This window comes from Equus quagga, chromosome 9, assembly GCF_021613505.1.
Source record: "Equus quagga isolate Etosha38 chromosome 9, UCLA_HA_Equagga_1.0, whole genome shotgun sequence".
Taxonomy (NCBI): Eukaryota; Metazoa; Chordata; class Mammalia; order Perissodactyla; family Equidae; genus Equus; species Equus quagga.
The window spans coordinates 37,220,736-37,243,454 of record NC_060275.1 but is presented as its reverse complement, the minus strand read 5'-3'; the positions used below and the strand labels follow the sequence as shown (position 1 = coordinate 37,243,454).

Sequence of the window (22,719 nt, the reverse complement as noted above, 5' to 3'; positions counted from 1 at the left end):
GTTAGAGGTCCCTACTGTGTGCTTCCAAGGTCTCTTGTTCAGCATTCCTTCAACAAATACTTGAGCACACACACTATCCTGGCACTGCCTGGGCTGCCAAACATTCCTTGCTAGATGTGCCTGACTTGTCTCTCTACTGAACTATATACTCAGTTCCTTGAAGACAGGAACCATGCCTGGTTTTCCTGGGTGTCCCAGTGCCCACCACAGTGCTTGGCACATAGTAGGCACTTAGGAAGGATGTATGGTATAAATGAGCAAATGAACCAACAGCTTTATTTAAAATATTCGAGCTGTAAACCATTTTGTTAATTTCAGTGACAGTGTCCTTTGAATCTCATTAAAAGATACAAAATTAATGTATTCAGTGTCTGATAAACTTCGATAAGCCAATAAAACTGTTTTTGGAAGTAAACCAGTAAAAGAAGCTTTTTGCCCCCTGGCACTGTACAGCCTGCAGTCATTCCCTCTACCACCAGATGGGGTTACTGCATGGAACGATGAAAAGGCTGATTTCATACCAGAGCCAGTTGGGAATCTAACGATCTCTGAACTATGCCAATAAAAAGTGGAATTTTGCTAATTTTTTTAGACACCATCAGCTAAATAGATCAGGACAGTCTGAATGCAGGGAAGAGTGGAGTCTGCCTGTGTTCAATTAAAAAATTAGATGCTTAGGTCAGCCTCATAAACAAAGCTCTGGCATTGCTTTAGTTCCAGCGTTCTATTAGATTATTGCCGTCCTAATAACCAGTTATGGCCAGCAAATTTAGAGTGAAAGATGCTGGTAAAGAATCAAGAAACTTCTATTTCTCAAATTCATACCTGTTTTTGACATTGGGGGACATGACATATACTTTTACTGAAAATGCTGCCGACGTTATGCCCAGGCTTAAGAAATCACGTTTTATTTTATTTTATTATTTAGCTTTCCCTCCAGATTCTGCACTTTTCTGAGCTTTTGAAAACTTGCCGGTCAGGTTATGTCTGCACAGGCAAGGCTTGAAAGCTCTGGGGAGATGTCAAGGTCTGAACTGGCTCAGACTGACCTCAAAATTTTCCCAAACCACCAAAGGCTACCTCTTTCTGGATATTATTTACTGTTGTTTTTTCCAAAGCAGAGCATCACTTCTGCCTGGAAAATTTGTGCAAAGGAGTTTTCCATTCCCCTTCTATCTCCTCTCCTTCTGAACTTAGTCCTCACCCCTATGCCACCCATCAGCCTGGGCCTTCTTAGCTGGTACAAAAGCAGGCTGTCCCTACCCTGTGGGATCGCTCCTTACAGCCCGCCTCTCTGTTTACTTGGAGGTTTGGGGAAGTAGCCAAGCATTTTCCTTTGGTTTGGACCAGCCAGTTTTCTTGATTAGTTTGCTTCTTGAATTACCTGATGAAGATGGGAATGAGGGAGATGTCCTTTTATCCCTGTTTGGAAAGCTGTTGGAGGTTCCTGGTAAGCCAGGAAAAGATAAGATTTCCAAGTATAATGGAATTTGGAAAAGGATGGGGGAACTCATGGAGATCAGAGGTGGAAAGAGGTTCAGGAATAAGGAAGAGGAATCCATCTATTAACTCTTCAGGATAGAGCCAGGCGTGTTTGTTGGGTCCCATGTCTCTCAGCGTTAATGCAACGACTCAGAAAAAGATGGCCAGAGTCACAGCAAAGGGTTTTTTGAAGTCTATATCGTCTAGCGTGCAAGATAAATGTATTTTCCTATCTTGAGGTGTAGTGGCCGTCTAGACGCATTTAATTTTATTTTGATTTATTTACTTTATTTCATATCATCTCATTTCAAACTGTTTTATTGACAACGGGACAGACCCAGAGTAAGTCTTTGTTGAGGTGCTACTTCTAATTTTTTAAAAAATATTAGAAGCAGCTTTATCTGATCATGATTGATTGAAATGACCTTCGCAAATAATTTTTCTTTTAACAGGGAGTAGTAAGGAATGAGATCCAGGCTGGGGACATATTGGGGCAGAGTCAGGGCAGGGATTAGCCAGCCCTGGTGGTCTAGTGGTTAAGAGTCAGTGCCTTCGGGGCTGGCCCCATGGCTGAGTGGTTAATTTCACACGCTCCGCTTCGGCGGCCCAGGGTTTCACCAGTTCAGATCCTGGGCGCGGACATGGCACCGCTCAGCAAGCCATGCTGAGGCGGCGTCCCACATGCCACAACTGGAAGGACCCACAACTAAAAATATACAACTATGTACGGGGGAGCTTTGGGGAGAAAAAGGAAAAATAAAACCTTAAAAAAAAAAAGACTCAGTGCCCTTACCACCACGGCCTGAGCTCCTTTCCTGGTCAGGAAACTACATCACCCGTCTGTCGGTTGTCATGCAATGGCAGCTGCGTGTTGCTGTGATGCTGAAAGCTATGCCACCAGTATTTCAAATCCCAGCAGGGTCACCCCTGGTGGACAGGTTTCAGTGGAGCTTCCAGACTAAGGCAGACTAGGAAGAAAGACTTGGCCACCTACTTTGGAAAAAAGTTCATTGGCCATGAAAATCCTGTGAATAGCAGCAGAGCATGGACTGATATAGCGCTGGAAGGTGAGAGGATGGCGCAAAAAGACCAGGCAGGGTTCTGCTCTACTCTACACAGGGTCACTAGAAGTCAGAATTGACTCAGTGGCACTAACAACAGGGCTTGGATAACTCTGAGGGAGATAGCAAGACATGAAGAGGAAATCCCTCATGGCAAGTGGGGGTTATGGGAACAGAGTGCAAGGGGAAGGTCAGGGCTAGACTAGGACTTAGGAAATGATGCATGAAAGTGATCTGTGAAGAAGTTATAGAGGATTCTAAACATTGCTTACAGATCTGAGGACAGAGTAGAACTTGGAGCCAGATTCTGGTTTAACGTAAGGGCATTTCTGATAGGAGGGTGGCAGGAAAAGTCATCAGTGAGTACGCTTTGGTTAATCTAAAGTCAAGCAAGGTTTCTCTAGGGCTCTGTGAAGAGACTAAGCCTGTATGTGTTCCGTTGGCTGCGGGACCAGCCCTGCAGCCCGCACCCATGGTGGATGTGTGAGCCCATCCTAAAGGTTTGTTTGCCTGTCCCTCCCACTGAACTGTGAGGTCCATGAGAGTGGGACTTTTTCTTGTTTATTATTAAATCTCTAGTGCCTACTGTGGTTCATAGCACATGATAGTCACACAACAAATATTCAATAAATTATGACAAGATGAAAGAATAAACAAATTGTACAGGCAGAGGTAGGACAAATGGAAATGTTTAGCGAAGGGAGCAAAGGTGAAAAGTCTTTTCTTGGAGCTGTGGTTTGTGAATAGAACACCGAGTGTTCTGCACACGAAAGGCATTATCAGAGTCTGTTGGTTGGCCGTTGTGTCACAAGGCAGCAGAGATGTGTGACTCATCATTGCATGGCCTAGTGAGCTCCTGGGATCAGGTACTATTGGGCCCCTATGTGCCGTGACACTTAGAGTCACTCTGTAAGGGAAGTCGTGATATAGGGCCAGCTTCCTCCCCAAGAACTGCCAACGGTTGTCATGGGGCAGGAGAGGTTGCTGAGTTATAAAGCTGTAAGTACCAGGTGGCCTGGCTATCCCTGTGCCTGCCAGTCCACCCTCACCACTCCAGCCATTGCAAAAGAAGCCTAATGCTACTTTTTCACAAAGATTTAGTGGCTCTTGGCCTCCATGCCTCCCTGCCTCTGCCTTTTGTAAAAGTTTTTAATCGTGGCATAATACATGTAACATAAAATTTACCGTTTTAAGTGTTCAGTCTAGTAGTGTTGCGTACATTCACCTTGTTGGGCAACCAATCTCCAGAACTCTTTTCATCTTGTAGAACTGAAACTTTCTACGCATTGAACCAGTCCCCATGTCATCTGCCCTGCCGTATACGCATCCTTGGAAAATTCACTTTAAACCCATGGCTCTTCCCATGTCTCATGGATTCTCAGGGATGGCGTCCATGAGACTGAGGGGCATATGAGAATAGTCTTTGAGTCATGTCTGCCCAACCCCTGGAGTCCCTAGAAATGGGGTGACCCCTTTCGCTGCCAGCACATGCCTGCCAGCCTTGCTGCCCACAGGGATGGGTATGGAGAAGCCAGGACTAGGGCCAGGCCAGCTGAATGCAGGTCGTAAATGGGTTGTCCTCCTGGCCTGAAGCCTTTCACACAAGGCTTCATTCTCATTTTGTTAGAGCCCTGCTTTCCGGCTCCAAGATTCCGATTTCCTGCACCTGGGCGGGTCCCCTTATTTGCAGTTCATTCCTCACCTGCCCCTTTCTCCTGTCACAGAAGGCTTGGACTCAGTACAGGGACACCTACACTCACAAAGTCTTCCATCTCACTTAAAATATATCTCCTACGGGGCTCTGACACTTACTCCCAAGACCACTTTCTTCCAAGATTCCTGTCACTTCCACAGCCAGGTGGTTTTTCCTTGCTGGTCTAAATTAAGTTCAGAAATATCTTCCTTTTGTTACCTCTCCTACCTTTTGAGAGGCAACATTGTTGACAAGGAAAGTCCAGAGTTTCTAAAGCCTTCTTTCTGGGTGTAGCTTCCCCCTCTAACCGTGAGGCAGCTGCTCTGGGAGCCAAGCCTCAGATGTTTGTATATGCTGAGCCATCACACAGTTTATCAGAGATTCACCATGAAAGTCAGCTCACTCCCCAAGAAAGTGAAATAGGGTAGTTTGCCCCCTTGGCATCCTGTGCTGCAGGTGGACCCCTGCCGGGGTGGGGCTGCTGGGCAGGCTCTCCCTGCGTGCTTCCCTGCTTCCTGTCAGCCGACAAATGCAAGGCGCCGAGGGAAGGAACTCAGGATGCTAATCTTCCTCTTCTCAAAAACCCTATTATCTGCTTGTTGAAAACAGACATACACATGTGAAAAGATGACTAAATATGTCAGGCATTAAATGTAAAATGCCATCTGAGTTGAACGGACTACATATCCAACATGAGTTCAGAGGCAAGGCCGAGATCGCTTCCAGCTGTGGTGGTCAAGGCCGGCTTCACTGAGGGAGAGGAGCGTGCGAGCCTGGCATGAAAGGCAGACAGCTTTGGACTGGCAGGGAGAAGAGGTGATGATTACAGACCTGAGGGAGCCACGCCCACCTTAGGGTTGGATGAAGAAATGATGCTTTTTAAATGCCTTCTTTTAAAGGTTTTATAGATATGCTCTGCCTTTCTTACTGGAGTGAATTAGGAGTGCCATGTGCAGTGTATGGTTGGGGGCTTGCCCACTGGGAGAAATTGAAGTAGTGAATCTGGATGGATGTGAGCGAGGGTCTTGAAGAAGCTGTTGCAATGTTTACAGTAGATAAGATAGAAACCAGCTACAGCTACATTCATAAATTTATTTCTGCACAAATAATGGTGGGTAAAATTAGCAGACATCTGGAAGTGGCACATATTTCAGTTATTTTAGTCTGATCTATAAAGCGCACTCTGAGGAATATGATTGGTAGCTGGTCTTAATAAACAGTTAGTGGGTTCTGCCTGCCTGAAATGCAAAACAGATGTATCTTTGTTCTCTTAAACTGACTTTGATGAATAAACTATATGTGACGTCAGGTCCGAGCTATTGGATGTCTGAGCCCTACTCAGAAATATGTTAGAGTATAAAAAAGTTTCCATGGTCGACACTGAGAGAACAAAGTGAATTCCAGTCGTGTTGCTGTTAGCATTGAAGCAGGTTCAGAAATTCAGGGAGGCCTTCGTCCAACAATCCGTTTTGGTATTTGGGGGGCATTGTTCCTCTCTGCCACCCCAAGGCACCCTCCCCTCACAGCTGCGAGCAGTGAGGGCGTGTGGTTTTCAGCTGTCACTGTTAGGGCTTTTTGACAGTCATTATTGCTGTTTTGCTTATTTGTACAAATGCTTTCTAAAAGAGCAAAATAGGATTCTGTAACAGCGATCCAATATCTGGAGACTGTGATGTTGCCGTTTCCCCCTATTTGTTTGGTTATGAATGATGCGGGATTTTTAATCATTAGCATCTTGGCTTTGCTGGGTGTTTTTGGCAGACTGGCCCTCCAGCCAGCCCTGCGCTGTGCTCTGTGCATCAGGAAACCAGCTCACTCTGCAGGTGTTTCATCCATAAACAAGCATCAGCCACGGGCTCCTCTTTCTTTTTACGGAAACCCTTTGGAATTTAACTTTCAGATACAAATACTTGGAGCAGTTGGCAGCTGAGGCACACGAGAAGGAACTGAGAAGCCGGAGTGTGAGCCGGGGCAGAGCTGACCTCTCCTTGGACCTGACCTCACCGGCAGCCCCTGCCTCCCCCGCCCATCTGAGCCATAGCCCTTCGTCTCCAGACTCACAAGAGGCTCTCACAGTATCATCCTCCTCCCCAGGAACACCTCAGCATCCCCAAGGTGAGTGCAAGGAGAGTAGAGGGGAAACTGATGGGTTAATTAACATCAGACAAGCTTCTTCTGGGCAATAGTAACCATTCCTATGTGCAAACTAATACTGAGAGGCAACTAAGGGTAAGTTTGGAGCGACTGCAACCTGTGCTGCCACTGATAAACTAGATGTCTTCTGAGCCACTTATATTAAAACAAGATTATTTACAAAGACTGTAAATGTATGATCATTGAAAAGGGAGAATATCGAAAATTAGACTGACTTTGGCATTTAATACTAAATCATAAGGTTTTAACTTAGTACTCTATAATTTTGGTATTATTTATTTATCGGATCTGCCCAATGAAGTGACCACTTTTAAATTTTTTTAGCCTAGGAATTGTCGGTCTGCTTTAAATTAAAATGGTGGAGAATGAAATTAATTAAAGCAAGCAAAGAAAAATGTGGACGTAGTGAAAATAGAAGTTATATATTGAAGTAGAAAAAATTGAAAATAGTAAAGATTACTGGTGCGTGGGTGTGGGTGCAGATGCTTGTGTGCAGACAGACAGGCTGGCCCTGGAGAAATTCCCTGTCGTCTTAGCTTTATTTGGAAAAAAAACAATGATATTGTACACTGCAGCCTTGGAGCATCAGCTGTTTTTTGGATTGCTCTGCAAATTGTGGGTCATTTTCTTTAGTATTAAGAGAGAGGATGGTTCTTGGGCACAGGCGCCTACACAGTGTTGTGTTGATTAACCCTGCAACTAGCACTGTTTGGTTTAATCCAGTGTTATGGCTGGAAGCCTGATCTAGACTTAGCCAACTGAAGACAACAGAGACACTAAACTTTTAACTCTAGGAGGGTTGACTAAATATGGCATAAAGTTTAATTTAAACAAGGCAGGACTCCATGACCTCAGCAGAACTGGATGTAACGGAACAATCTTGTCTGTCCAATTCCTCGTCAGCTCTCCAAGCCTCGGGGCTCATTCTGCAGGAGCAGGCTGGCTCCACCACAGCTTTCCATCACATCCAGTTACTCCTGGTCCCCGAGCCATGGAAGATTGTCTCAGGCAGATGGCTCAGTCATAGATGAGTAATGTCGGCCTTAAAATATTGAGATTCTGAGAATCAAGAAAACAGACTGTTCTATAGTAGCCCTGTGCTTTCCAAACCCTGCCTGATATCACCCTCTATCTAAATTGTGGTATTTCCAGAGGCAATATGAGAAATATTCCCTTGCACAGTTGTGGTTCAGCACTTAATCTTGGAACTTTTTTTAACTCTAAGAGTTGTACCTGCAGCAGTTGATAGAATGTTTATCTAAACTGTGAAATGCAGAATGGCCCCAAGCTGAGAGGGAATTGTCAGTATCTATAAATATCGTTTGTCCTCAGAATTTTTAATCTGCTTGTTGTTTGTGGCAAAAAGACAGTTCCTCCAGTATTTTGTCCAGTTATAGTCAAACTTGAGGCCATTCTATCCAATTAAAAGCACAGAATATTTTAAACTTCAATAAGAACACACAAGATACTTATTTTGTATATACACAATATGCATTTGGGAAAAATAAAGTTATTTCAGTATGTAATAAGAAGGGTGAGTAGCAAATGTCATTCTCCTCTACAGAAAAGGGATTAATAGACTCTGAGAGAATGTTTGACTGAAATCACAGAATAAGTGATACCTGTATCTGAGAAAGAAATACTGAACTTGAATTTAGACATAATTACAAATTATTAAAATAGCATTATATAATGTCTGCTTTTTCCTGAAAAAAAAAAAAGCAATGGCTCTGTGGAATCTAGTAGAAGGCTGTCAATCATATGTTAAGTAATTATCATCCAAATCAGTTGGAACCAGCAAAGTATTCTAACCTCCTTATCCTAATGCTAACTGAATTATACAATTGGAAATTGTAAGTGTATAAGAAGAAATGCTGTGAGAGGATAGTCGCAAAAAGAACTGCTGAGGCTTCCTTCTGGTTTGGAGGTCTGTGCCCTTATGGCAGAAGTACAAAGTTGGGTGACAGAAAGGTTGATGTCAGCCTACCTTGTTATTGTTCTTTGAAACATTCTGCTGGCATCCAATTAACAGTCTATTCTGTTTACCAGACCCCATTTTCAAATGCTCAAAGTAATTTTTTGCTTATCCCTAACATTTACAATATCCCAACATCTGGAGGAAGAATAAAAATATAACCACACGTCCAGATGTTTGTCCTACACCAAACACCTGGTGTTATGTGGTCTAAATGTGCCAGGGGTTGACTTGCTTTGTTATACTTTATTCTTGTGGAATAATCTGATAATAATCCACTTCACATTTTTTTTGCATGCTCTGCCCCTTCCTCCCAAGTGTTACTATTTAATGTCTTGCATCTGAATAAGTAGGGGAGATGCTATTATCTATGTTTTACTGAGGCTCAAATAGATGGGAAGATTTGCTTCGGATATTGTTGGCACCACACTGGAAGTAGAACCAGTGTTTTGGTACCAAACCCAGCTGTTGATCAGGGTCATGGTTCCACAGTGTTTGTGGTGGTCTTCACGTTAATGCCACATCATCCCTTTGCTTAACCTCTCCCCAATATCTGCAAAAATTATGGCCCACATTTCAGAATTATATTGACAAAAAAAGAGGAAAAATGAATATTTGTTATTGAATTATATGTACTTCAGTATTAAAATCACTTTATGGGTTCTTTTAGTAAAACTCCTTACTCAGATTCTGGAGAACTTTTAATAGCAGAAGATATGAAAACATCAGAATCTTCTTTTCCTTTTCTCCTACAAAATATATTTTGAAAGAGGGAAGGCCTAATGGTAAAATACCAATACCATTATGTGCCATCTACTGAGAACTTTCAGCCAAAAAAAGCTTCCCAGCTCAATCTGCTGTAACTTTTGTATAAATTATGCCACCCACTATCAAGTCAATGTGTGCTTGAATTGTTTTTCCATCTGACCCTACTGTGGCTCACAGCAGATGTTTGTCCCAATATGGACCAGACTTAGTGGTGATGGTCTGAATATTTTTGCACCATGTGAAACTGCCAGGCCCACATGAGGAACAAACATACATGTGTTCTCATTTGTACTGTGCTGTAATTAATAGAGACAGCACCCAATTTAGGTAAACATGGAAGGACCCCTCTCTTCATTCATTGTTTTAATTATCCTTCCCTTATTTTCACTGCGCCTGGTGGTATACATCAGAATATCTATCTAATAAGTTTATTTCCTATTATTTTAGGAAACTCACAGATGACTCTGGAAACAAGTTATTATGAGTAATCAGAGAAATAGGTATAGTGTTCTTATTGGGATGGAGTTCTTCAATATGACTCTTGAGACAGTTACTCTGAGGATTAATAACAATCTGTGTACCCACAAGTGAAGTCGATATAGCAAGGTAACCTATTATCTCAGTGGGTATCAGATATAGGTAACCTACTTCATGGAAACAAAGAGGAGAAAACCACTCATCTGAAAACCCGGTGTTGGTGGTGGTCCCTGCAGGGTGTCCCAGGATTGAACTGTGTTCCTTTGTTGTTCCTTGTCCTGACGCCTGAGTCCCTCCTGAGGCTAGGTGGAGAGAGATGACCATTCGGGTGGAAGGAAGCTGCTGTCAAGAGTTTACAAGCAGCTTTCACCCACTAATCTATCCAGGAAAGCATGCATAATGGCTAGATTATTTTTCTCATTTTAAGCTTGGTATTCTTTATATTGCACACAGAAACAATACTTAGAAATTCATTTGAAAATTTTGCCACACTATATTAATTTTACGTCAGGGAAAGATGTGTTCAATAGTGATTTTTTTCTACCTGTAATTTGATTCCTAGGTATTTCCAACTATCTCATTGTTTGGCCCCAGAGATATCAAGTATGGGGGCTACTTACCAGCATTCACCTGGAGGCATTTATGGAAATTATTGACATGGTATTCTGATATTTTCTCTCACAGATCCAGGCATTTAAAGTACTGGTAAATATGGCAATTCCTCTAGCCTCCTTATCCTCAAACCTGGAAATAAAATATAGACGTATAATTATATCATGAAATGTGCAGTTCATTTAAGTGAATAATTGTTTTTCATGTAGGTGTCATTCATCATCATGGCTGTTGTCATTGTTTCCAGTCACTCACTGAGCGTCTTTGTCACCTTCGTTGTGTAACATGTTTTGAGTCTCCTTCAGGTGTAGACACTCTCCTGGGTTACCTAATCCACATGGAAGAAATCAGAAACATCTGGTATCCTATTTCCAACGGGCACAGTAGCAATAGAATATCACCAATCATCAGCTTAATGCATGCTAGTGCCCTTGCATAAAGCTCTTGGACACCTTCAGTCCAGTATTTCATGAATTGGCAGGAAACTAGATTCCTTGTGGTTCTGTGACTCAGGGCTGCCCCATCTTCCCATACCTCACTTGACTGCTGCTACTTGATGCCATTTGGTCAATTAGACAAAATCTCTTAGGAACTCTACCCAAGGCCAAGGCCCTTCCTGCTTTTACACCTGCCATGGAACTTTTTTGAGAGCCTTTTCAAATCATTGGATTTTTCCTGCCTTACTATTTCTCTGTCTCTAAAAATGGAAAAAGGCAAAATATTCCCTGATTTCCTCCTATAGAGAATGACAGTTGCCTGCAGTGTGCTTTCTTGCACCTATTTTAAAACATTAAATGGTCTTGAGTCCTTTTGATGTAGACAAAGTATAAATTTTACTTAAGGATACTTAAATAAAGACAAGGCTCAGAATGGCATTGAGAAAGTTGTTAAAGAAGGGTATTATGTGATCAACATGATAATTTCACAAACAACAATTAGGTATCAAAAACTGTGAGTCTGAGGCTTTACCCTACTTGCAAGCTGGTAAGTTAGTCTTCCACGATTTCACAGATGTTGGCAGAAGATGCGAAACTCCTGGGTTAGAGACAATAGACTTTATTACCCAAAGCAATAGTAGTAGCCAGAGTATCAACATTTATGCTATTTTCCTTAGCCCCATTTCCCACAAGGTGGTGTGAATAGGCCCAAGTGATGCTGCACACACACTAAGAGGACCCCTGAGCTTAGGGACCCCAAATCCCGAAGATTCAGCAGTAAGCATGTCTTCCCTTTGTACCAGAGGGAGATACTTCCTCAGAGAAAGCTGCCTCCACCAGGTACATTGGGAAGTTCTAGTCACTTTTTTGTTGACTTTCTAGATCCAGCAGCTCTAGATTCCTGTGCATCCTCTAGATAATCTCCAGACTCAATGTGTTATTTGGCTTTCATGTCTTCTGCATTTCTCATCATTGTTTTCTCATCATTTTGTCTTAATCTTTCTCATTGTTTTGTTTCAATCCTCTTACTCTTCCACCCATTTCCTAAGTGTCGGATTTGTTTTTTAAGCTTTCTTTCCTAGAAAGCCTCTCCTTTCATGCCACACCCTCTGACTGTGCCCTCACCCACCTGATTTTTAACTACCATCCATACACTAAAAACTGCCCAGTGTGCATCTCCAGCCTTGGCCTTCTTGAACTCAGGATGTGTATACTCACCTCCTTAGACATTGCCATCTGAATCACTTAAATTGCTTTTCACTTTCCGTTTATAGCGTGAAGTAGAATCTATGTGTTAATCAATATTAGAATAATTGGACCTGAATCTGACTTCTTTTTTTGAGGAAGATTAGCCCTCAGGTAACTACTGCCAGTCCTCCTCTTTTTGCTGAGGAAGCCTGGCCCTGAGCTAACATCGGTGCCCATCTTCCTCTACTTTATATGTGGGATGCCTACCACAGCATGGCTGCCAAGCGGTGCCATGTCCGCACCCGGGATCCGAACCAGCGAATCCCGGGCCGCCGAGAAGCGGAACATGCGAACTTAACCGCTGCGCCACCGGGCCGGCCCCTGAATCTGACTTCTTTTTTTGTCCTGTATTGATACTACAGTGAAATTATATCATATTCATGTTTAACCAAGTGAACTTAATCAGAAGGATACTCTCAAGGGCAATAGTGGGGAGTGTAAATTACAGTTTAAATAGTGTGTGTAATCTTTCCCCACATCCAACTCAGGTGTTTGTCCCCATGTAAGCATGACATGAGGGCCATGGGTCTGTTTTATTCTTGAGCCATTCCTGACTCTCATGTGACTCTTGTAGTGTGGACGACTTGCTGCATCAAATGTGATTTGAGAATTTAAGGATTTGTCTTTGGAGCTCACATGGTTCGTGACTATAAGCCCAGTACTTCTTATGGCATTAAAGCTAAATGAAAACCTTGATTGTTGGAACTGTGAGGGTAGGTACAAGAGCTATAAAGTGGTACCTTTCAAAGGGGCTATTGAAGATAATTTTTGACCATGGATGGTTTTCATCTTAAGAGGTGGCTTAGGCTCAATTAAACCTGTTTGGAAAAATCTAGGTCTGAGTTTTGAGGACAAAGCTGAACTTAATTTTGAAGGCATACAAATTCATTAGACTGATGAAACAGTGTTTTTCAGATGATAAAGTATTTCTTTTGTAAAGCTTGAGTAGACGGAATTTGGCCCTTCCTAGTGAAACTATTCCTATAGAGCAGTGATTCTCAACCAGGGGCGATTTTTCCCCTAGGGGACATTTGGCAGTGTCTAGAGACATTTTTGATTGTGACAACTGGGGAGGAGGTGCTATTGGCCTCTAGTGGGTAGAAGGCAGGAATGCTGCCATTCCTACAATGCACAGGACAGCCCCACCACAAAGAATTACCTGACCCCAAATATCCATAGTACCAAGGCTGAGAAACACTGCTCTAGAGTGAATGTGAGTGAACAGCTTTGCAAAACTGGCCCAAGACCAAAGGCAAATTCTAAAGAATTTTCAAAGTTGTGAGCTTTTTCTCTTGGGACCACAAGTTTAAAGTTGATGGTGTTAGTTATTAGCTCTGAACTGGGGAGGTCCCTGGAATCTACACAGTTTGGAGCAACTATTATAGAACTGGCCAGCCCAGACTTGGGTTTCATAAGTCTTGTCAGAAAGCCAAGCCCTGGCAAAGTCATCGAGACACCATCACAGAATGAAATCAATTAAAGCCACCCAAAGACTTATTAACTTCAGATCTTTTTTACCAGCGATTTATCTCTTCAAAGAAAAATTGGACACTCTGGACTCCACTGTCAGGGACACTGAAGAACTGGAAGGTTCATGCCCACTGTGTGTTTTGTTTGTTTGTTTTTCAGGAATGATTATGTGCTTCTCCTTTGTGTCCTGAGTCACCGACCACACAGTGTAACATCACTATTAACAGCTCAAGCTTTTTCAGTCAGGCTGATCAAGGTTCAGATCCCAGCTCTGTTAGCATTTGCTGTGTTTGTCAGTGAGGTCCTGTTGGAAGCAGATGGCACATGTTCAGAGGGTGTCTGAAGGCAGTCAGTGGAGGGACGGGCTTGCCAAGGGGTGGAGAGGGTCAAGGGAGCATCAGCAGATAGGAAAGCACCCAGAGACCAGATCAGCCACAGTGGGAAACTGTCAACCTGCTCCCACCTCCAGACCTGGAGGAACTTGGTGAATGGTTGGGACCTGGTAAGGCCTGTGGCCTTGGGAGGGAGCCCACGGGACAGAAACAGTGGCCTGACAACCTCTGTCAAACTGAGAACAAACATGGAGAGAGAGCAGGGGCATAAATACTCCGGCTTCTCCTTCCTCCCACCTTTGCTGGCACCTCCGGGGGGCTGACCCATCTGAAAGTGAGAGGGAACACAAACGCAGGAGGTACTCTCTGTAGAGGCCAGCCTCCCGGGACACAGAGCAGAACAGAGAATGGGACTGGAGGAGCAATCTGAGAGTATCCAGCCTGCAGTGTAGCCCTGGACAAGTTACTTAACCTCTCTGAACATGTTTCCTCCTTTAAGCTTCATATTGTGCACATGAGAACTAAATAGGGTGTTGTGTATGTGGTTCCTAGGACTGCACTGGTGGGTAGAAGGCACTCAATACATAGTAACTTTTGTTTTTATTTCGCTTGAAGGCCAAGCAGGGCCTGATGTCTAGTGAGGTTTGCGGGACCAGGTGAGGAGCAAGTGCTGGGCTGTTGGAAAGAGAGAGAGAACCAGCTAGGATGAGTCAATGTCTGCCCTCGCTGCCTTGGAACAGGGGATGAGCTGGCTGAAATCCTCAAGGTCTGCTCTTTCCTTACCTCTCTCCCAGCTTTGTGATCTGCTTGAGGGAAAGACCAGTCATCTGACTGGGCACCTTTTATATTCTCTCAACAGAAACACTCAAATTTTCCCTCTTTCCCTGTGGTTCTCGTGCTAATGGGTTCGCATTCTGGCTCTCCAACCTCTCTCTTCTGTAAGGTCTGTTTCCTTTGGATAACAAATGCCCTTTAGTGGCTGTGTTCTGCTTATAGGTCCTTCCTCCCAGGGTGGTGATGACCAGGTTCCTTGTTACTTCCTTCCGAATACTGTATACTGTGGACCTCCTCTTTCCTGTTATTTCTTCCACATCGCATAAATTATCCATTACCGTATCCTTTTATCCAGTTTAATTCTGATTTATTTTCTCCTCCTATACCCTCTACTCCAACCTTAAAGTTTAGTTTACAGCCCTCTGAATCAGGTCAGTGCAGGTTCTCGCCAAATACATTTTTCTGGCCTTTGCTAAGTGCGTTCTGGCCATGCCAAGATCCCATCAGTCTGCTCTCTCAGGACGTGGTCCAGGAAGACAGAGCCCAGTTCTGGACGCCTTTTATGTTGCCAGGCACTTCTTGCCATGTCCTCCTTTCATTTCCAGACTAACACCCACCGCAGGGAGAAGGGCTGCCGGGCACCTGGCCCAAGTCCTCCTCGTGTTTCCCCTCCTCCTCTGCCCGGCCCCGAAGATGCGGTCAGAGCTTTGTGTCCTTCCTCTGTCTGAGGTGATGGGCAGGCGTGGGTGGTTATGGACAAGTGTGGGGAGCCCTGGCCACTCCTGACTTGCAAGTTTGGTTTATCACAGTCACTCTGAGCCTGCCTTGAAGACGGGGCTGCTGGGTCCTTACAGTCGTGTGCTTGGGAGTGGGGGCCGTGCCCCTTCCTGCCTGGCACCTGGGCCTGGGTCTCCACCATTCCCTCCCGGCCTCAGCTTTCTGAGGGCAGTAAGCAATCCCTCCCCATAGAGAGGTCTGAGGATTTAGTAGACAGTTCAAGTGCAATGCTCAGTGACAGCGCCTCAGAGGGAGCCAGCAGCCCCCTGCTCCCCTCGAGTGCTAACACAGCACCTCCCCCAGTGGATCTCCGGGATGGAAAACTTCTTCCCAGTGTCCAGAATCGCAATCACTTGCCCATGTGTTCTTCCAGTGGTACCATTTATTTGTTTTCTTTTCTTGAGCCCCACCAACTGGCATTCACCTCTTCCTCCTCAGTCTCTTTATCTACAGGGTTGTTTCCTGACTGTTTGCCTCACACCAACCAGGCATGCTTCAGCTGGCCCAGCGGGAAGCATAGTTTGCCTGTGATGTAGGCGTAGGCAGGGGTCATCTTAGACAAAATGAAACATGGCCTACCTCTGCCTGAAGCAGCCATCACTGCCCTTAGTGTAAAGTCCCAGGTTCCTACCTTGCCTTACAAGGCCTGTTGCCCGTGACACTGGACATCTTTCATTCCTTCCACACACCTGTGCTCCCAGGCTCTGCACGTGCGCTTTCGTCTGCCAAGAAGATTCTCGTGTCCACTTTTCCCCATTTTAATCCTTTCATCCTTGGTGACTCTGCTTAAATGTTATTTTGGCACAGAGACTTATGTCCCTTCCCAGGCCTTGCCAAAGACCTTGGTCGTACCCTCCTACAGCACTGTGTTCTTGCTGTTAGGACAGCCATCACGTTTATGAATATTTTTTAATTGTATCTAGTGCAAGCTGAGGGGCTGGGATTACCCTGTGTCTTTTGGTGCTAGGGTTCAGCCATCTTTGCCAGCAGAGGCCATGGCAGGACGGGTAGCATCTCTTTGCTCCTCTATAACCTCCATGGCGATGAGAGCTGGGTCTGTCTTGTGTATCACTGTGTCTGTCACCACCAACACCATTGTTGGGCAAGAGAAAGGCTCATTAAATACTGGGACTAGCAACAGTGGGAGGTTGTGAGTAGTTCTTGCCCCTTGGTGTTGACAAATGTCTTAGCTCTCTTTAGGACTTTTCCTCCAGTTTCCTAGGGACTCAGAGTGGGTAGATGATACTTTTCTCTGTGTCTGCTCAGAGAGCAGCCGATCTGCTTGGGGCAGTGAGTCAAAAGGAATGGTTGTGTGTGTGTGGGAGGGGGGTGTTGACAAGGGAAGTCTTAAGAAAAGAGAATGGGAAAGGGGAGCAGAAATGTTCTGGAATTCAGTGTGCAGTCCCAGAGCCATCCTGGGTACTTCCTGAGTATCAATGTGAACTTTATGAGCAGATGCCTCAGGACCGTGCCGGGGGCTCTTGGACATGAAAGGAAGGCGAGGTCTTGGCCCTCTGGGCAATTATTCCTGTGTTTGATTAATACGGCTTGAGATGGACTCTGCCGTGGATCCTGGCTGCTCCTTCCAGCAAGTCCCTGTCACTTGTTATCCAGCACCCTCACTGGAGTGCCTGGCCACATACTACCATAACCTCCATTGATGAGTTTTATGTCCTGTGTCCCTAGCCAGGTGGTGGGCCCTCTGAAAGCAGCAATATGTGTTATGACCCACATGTTGCCTGATGTATACAGCACAGAGCTTGTCAGGAATGAGCAGCTATGCACGTTTGCTGTCTCTATCACTTTCACTCTCCACTTTTGGTGGTTTTGCTTGACTTGAATGTATGTGAATATTGCTTAATTTGTTCATCATTAGGACAGCCTGACACCCCAAAGAGTTGCAGTCAGACCTTGTGGACACCAAGTCAATGCTTTCTGATTAGGAGATAGTGTTGGAGACGATTACCTCCCCAGCTGTAATGGAAAAGAAAAACCACCCCACTGTTCAGATCACACATATAAATGTCCGACTCCGTGAAGTTAGGCCCTTACATATGGGGGTGAAATTGTACTGTTTATTCCCAAGAGTGTGTGGCTTTTCTAGAGTATGCATGTCCATTACCACACCTGTCCATGCAGCCGCTGGCTATTCAGGGGCCAGAGTTGCTGCTTAAGTGGAAGGAAACACGACAGTGGAGTGTGTGTAGGCTGGAGTCAAACAACCATGAAATCGTGGATTCTTCCTACTTTGTCTGCCTGGTCTCCTGGGGATGGTGAGTAGACACAGGCTTATGGCGACCAACTGCGCACAACTCTCTTTCAGTGATAAAGCCACACGGAGGCTCCCTTGCCAGTTTTCACCATATGCTCACCAATTAAAACTCAAATGCATGCCACATGCTAGGCTGTTGGAAACACATTTTCTTTTTGATGTGGCTATTCTGAAGTAAATGTGTGCAAGAACATATGCTTTCTGTCAACCAAATGATGACATTGCTCTTGCTACAACTATGCTTTTGCCATGCTTGTAAAACGAATGGGGTTTTGTATCTCTTTGCTAAATACTCTATTATCAGATGAAAAAGAAATTATCGTAAAAATTCCTTCAACACCAAAGGGAATTTTTCTCAAAGGTCTGTTCACTCTCCTTGTACCCAGCCCAGTTTTTGCTTTTAAGGAAAAGTGCCTGACACCCATTCTTGAGCATGTGGGTTCATTTCTCTGTGCCCTTTGGCTTCCTCTGCTACTGCCAGACAGTGCATCTCTGCCTGGAAACTTTGCCCTCATATCACCAGTTCCTATAACAGTCCGTATTGGTGGTAGCCAGCAGGGACAGCCAATAGACAGCATAGTGCCTTTGCTGTCCTGTCCTCCCTTCCTCCAGTTTCTCCAGGAAGCAGGTTCTTGTACTAGGCTGGAAGATACACAGTGTGTCATCAAGCCACAGGCAGGCAGAAGGGAGAGGCCCTCTGTCCTCTATGACCCATTCCTACCTGAAGGGCATTGGGGGATTCCCACAGGGAGTATTTCTTCCCTGTGGTGGTTGGAAGTTACCCAAGGACATAAGGAGAGGCTGGCGTGTCATCCTCCCCATTGTCTCCCTCCCTCCCTACCCAATTGGAAGGCAGCCTGAGAGCAGACTTGGAGGGGAGGTTGTCTGCTGGACCTAGTGAGTCCTGGCAGAATGAGTTCTTGCTGGGAAGCTGAGGGCAACTGGGCTCCCTGCCCAGTGAGGCCTAAGCTTTCCTCTCCCATAATAATGCCACTGCCAGGCCTACCTCGGGGTCTGCTCTGCACACCCCGTTGCCAGCCGTCCTCACTCACCGGACTGGCATGATACCTCCACAGAGAGAGAGCTCCCCAATCTGCTTGTTTGAGCACATGCTCTTGGGGCACACTGCCTGGATTCGAGCAACGTGGCTTTGCCCAGCCCTGATGGTCAGATCCTCAGGAGTAACCCATCCTCCTCTGGCCTTCATGTGCAGCAGTGGGCTCAGAATTTTTTGTATCCTCAATCATTTTGCTACCCATCCACAGCTCACAGCTGAGAGTTTTGCTCAGCAAAAGCATGCATAAGCCATACTGCCATTTCCCTGCTCCCTAGATGATGGCACACGTGGGAATCTGGGCATTTTACCTTGGTACAAGCATCAAAACTCCAGTCTTGAAAGGTTTACAAATAGTTCTGTGCCCATAAGTGATTCTTCTAAGTAGCTTTCAAAATTATAGGTTAACTTCCCATTGTGAGCAAATGTGACTCAAGTACAGGTTGGCAGGCCTCGTTGGTTTAGCCACTGATACAACATCAGGCTGCTGCTTGCTTGTCAGCTTGTTTCACCATGGATTTTTTTCTCTTTTCCTGAAGAGGTAAAAGGATCATGTATTAGTTTTCTATTGCTGCATAAAATATTGCCACAAACATAGCAATTCCAAACAGCACCCATTTATTATCCATAAATTGAATAGTTTCCATAGGTTAGAAGTCCAGCAGGGCTCAGCTGGATTCTTAGCCCTGGGTACCACAAGGCCAAAATCAAAGTTGTGCCGGCTGGGCTCTTATCAGAAGGCCCTGGGAAGAACCCACCTGCAGGTTCCTTCAGGTTGTTAGCAAAATTCAGTTTCTTGCGCTTGCAGGACTGAGGTCCCTGTTCCTTGTTGGTGGCCATCCAGGAGTCGTTGTCAGCTTCTAGAGGCCACTTGCATTCCTTGTCATGTGGCCTCTCCGTCTTTAAAGCCAGCACTAATGTGTCAAATCCTTCTGTGCTTCTAGTCTCTCTGACTTCCTTTCCTACTGCTAATCAGAAGACACTCAGCTTTTAAAAAGCTCACTGGATTGGATCAGGTCCACCTGGATAATCTCCATACCCTTAAGGTCAGGTGACTTGAGACTTGAATGTCAGCTGCATCCTTTCCCTGCAGTGCCTAGATCGTGCCTGATTGAACAACCAGGGGACGGGAGTCTTGGGGGCCACCTTTAGAATTCTGCCCACCACAGCCAGCACAGAGAAGTCAACCTCACATCCATTCTCACACCTCACTTGACACTTCCAAGAGATTCCTGCTATGATTATAATCTCCATTGTTGTCTCCTCCAGCAAGTGCAAGGGATCCTGGGCCTGAACCAGAGGCAGAACCGGAACCAGAGGCAGAGGTGGGGCAGGTTGCTGAGGAGGCTAGCCGGGAAATAGCCCCTGCTCACGTGGGAAGACAGAGTGAAGTGGAGCGAGCACTGGAGCAAGAGCCAGAAGAGCGAGCCTCCCTCAGTGAGAAAGAGAGGCAGAACGAGGAGGTGAACGAGAGGGACAACTGCTCTGCCTCCAGCATCTCCTCCTCCAGCAGCACGTTGGAGAGGGAAGAGAAGGAGGACAAGCTCTCCAGGGACAGGGGAACTGGTAATAAAGCCCCTTTTCTCCATAAACATATTCCAGGGAACCCTGGGGTGGGGGACCTGGTTTGCTGGCCTCTGAGGCAACCTGCTGGCTCAGCTCACTCACTGTGCTGTGTCACCTGTTATCTGGAAGTGAGGAATGTGGCCACACTCTTAGCCAGCCAGCAACTTCCTGTCCCATAGAAAGGTGGCTCCCACGCCCTCTGCCATGCTGTTGCACCATCACTTCTCCAGGTGCCGAAAGGGCCCGATTCGAGGGCAACAGAGGACTTTTCCTAGGGCATAAGCCCCAACAGAGAAATTCCTTTTCCTTCTACTTGTTTGATTGTTAATAGTAAGTGTAGCTTTTTCCTAATTTAATTTGGAGACATGGCATATTATCTACTCCCTTGAAAGACTTTTTTCAATGAAGTAGGTTAAACCATTATGACTGAACATTTCAGACCAGAGCAAATTTGTTAAAGTGAATTGAATGAGTGCTTCCAAAAAGTGGCAGTTCACAATGTGCTGAGGTCAATTTGATGTTTTCTACTAGAATATTCGTAATTTTCTGTAGTATACTCAGGATTATTCTTTTCTCTGGTATAAAGTACATGCTTTTCCTTATGGAATTGTACCTTTTTGCTACGCTACTGATATTCATTCAGTTCACCTGTGTAATGGTGACAAATGGAATGTTAGTCCTCACTAGGGACTCAGAGTGGGCACTATGGAGGGTTATAGGAATTGGAAATGATTTCTATAATCATTTGGATTATGATTCCTATGCTACACTGTGGGGTTGGTTTTCCTGCCTGTGACTTATGTGCTGTCAGGGTGGTAGGGAGCCGCCTCTTGCAACTAACTCTCCTCACCAGTGAAGGATGTCTTATGGGCCGGCCTTCATTAAACTACAGAGTGACACTCAAAGAGCCTACATCTTGGGTTCAAAGGGCAGTGTGAAGGCTCCACAAGGACCTGCCAACCAGTGGCATGACCCACGTATGGCTTGTTAGTTCACAGCTTGAGAATACAGTGTCTCTGAAGCATAGATGAATGAATGAAAATGGAATGAATTAATGACACCATAATGTCGCCCATGAGACCTGTCAATCAATGGCTTAGTCTAAAATAGCTAAAATTTGAGTTTTCACCAATTATGATATATCACTAGATTTTATTCTCTGTATTACTGATTACTATGATGCAGTGAAAAAGGACTAAAAGACGTTATTAGTTTACGTCTTAGGAATTATTGCATTGAAAATCTTATGACTGTTTGGTTGAAGATGTATATGCTAAGAGGTGTTACATATATTGATACTTTCTTAATTTCTTTCCAAGTAAGATTACAGTAAATCTCCCAAATTCTACTTATTATTCACATTCAATATAATTATGGTCACAGTGCAGGGTATCAGGTAAGACTTCTTGATCAGTTTGGACTTAAATCACGTTTTATTTATATAAACAGCTTTAAGAATTATTCATCATAACTACGCTTAGCAGGCCTAAAATGTATCAACAAGTTGGTTTAGTAAAAATAAGCCAGGGAACAGAACTTTCTTAGATCAGATTGTCCAATAGTCTTCCAAATAAGGACACGTTTCCAAAAATGGAGACTCTGTTCCCACTGAAGAACCATTGACTTTCTACCAAAAGCTGGTGGTTTCCAAGTGTAGAGACTCAGGAATTAGGTCTCTGCAGTGATTTTTTCTGCTTCAGTCTGGTGCTGTTAGAGGTGTGATCATGTTTATTTGTTGTAGCTTATTGATTTCTAAAAGATCCCACTGCTCACAGGCACTGTCAGCAGTTGTATGGAGTCAGGACAGCTCTGTCATCATAGCTCTTGCTTTTCAGAATGTTCTCAGTTGAATCATTAAGGCAATCAAAATGATTCCCAGTCTTGTTTTTAATGACTGTATCTGTTACTTGAAGATGAATTTGTGGGGCTTGAAAGAGGCTCAACTTATTATGTTCCTGTGGTTTTCTTTTTCTTTGTTTCCTGTGTTCCACTCCATGGCATTAGTGAGAGTGGCTTTATCATAGCATTTGTCACACTTTGTTGTAATTACTTATATAGCTGTCCTTTATCTCCACTTGAATGTAAGCTTTGTGAGGATGGGGATGTCTGTCTTGTTTATTATGGGTCCTCACTTCCTAGCTGTGTGCCCAGAACATAGTAGGGGCTCCTAAAGCCTTGATGAATAAATGAATGAAAAGGTGCTGGCTGAGATGGAGAAGCTCCATTGCTCATAGGTCTTCCCTCTTACAACTAAAATATTAACCCCTGGGCATAACAGAACAATCAGTTACAGGAGGACTCTGAATGGTGGAAAGAAGACGGCAGACTGACTAGGCACCTTTGGATTTGAACAACATGGCAGCTCCAAGTAAAGCCTATTCCCCTAGCCAAAGCATTGAGAAAAGGATTGTCCAACAGAACAGAAAATATTTTGGCTATTAATACATGCTGTACCCTAGACAAGCATTATTGGAAAATCTTCCACTGTCCTCCCTCTCCCCTGACCCAGTGGCTTCAGTGGGACCAAAGAGGAGGTGATCTTCTATACAGTCTCACCCCATGGAAAC

General features: G+C 44.6%; 1 protein-coding gene across 14 annotated transcripts in view; it reads left to right on the top strand.

Annotated features, from left to right (window-relative positions):
* The window catches only part of FHOD3 (formin homology 2 domain containing 3), a 456,138-nt gene that overhangs the window by 365,282 nt on the left and 68,137 nt on the right, over positions 1-22,719 (top strand). For 13 of the 14 annotated variants that reach the window (XM_046671920.1, XM_046671919.1, XM_046671918.1 and 10 more), the window contains 2 exons: positions 6,137-6,351; positions 19,856-20,152. In XM_046671920.1, coding sequence (XP_046527876.1) covers positions 6,137-6,351; positions 19,856-20,152 — 512 coding nt within the window. The remainder of the gene's footprint in view (positions 1-6,136; positions 6,352-19,855; positions 20,153-22,719) is intronic. The other variant, XM_046671916.1, reaches the window with a different exon arrangement.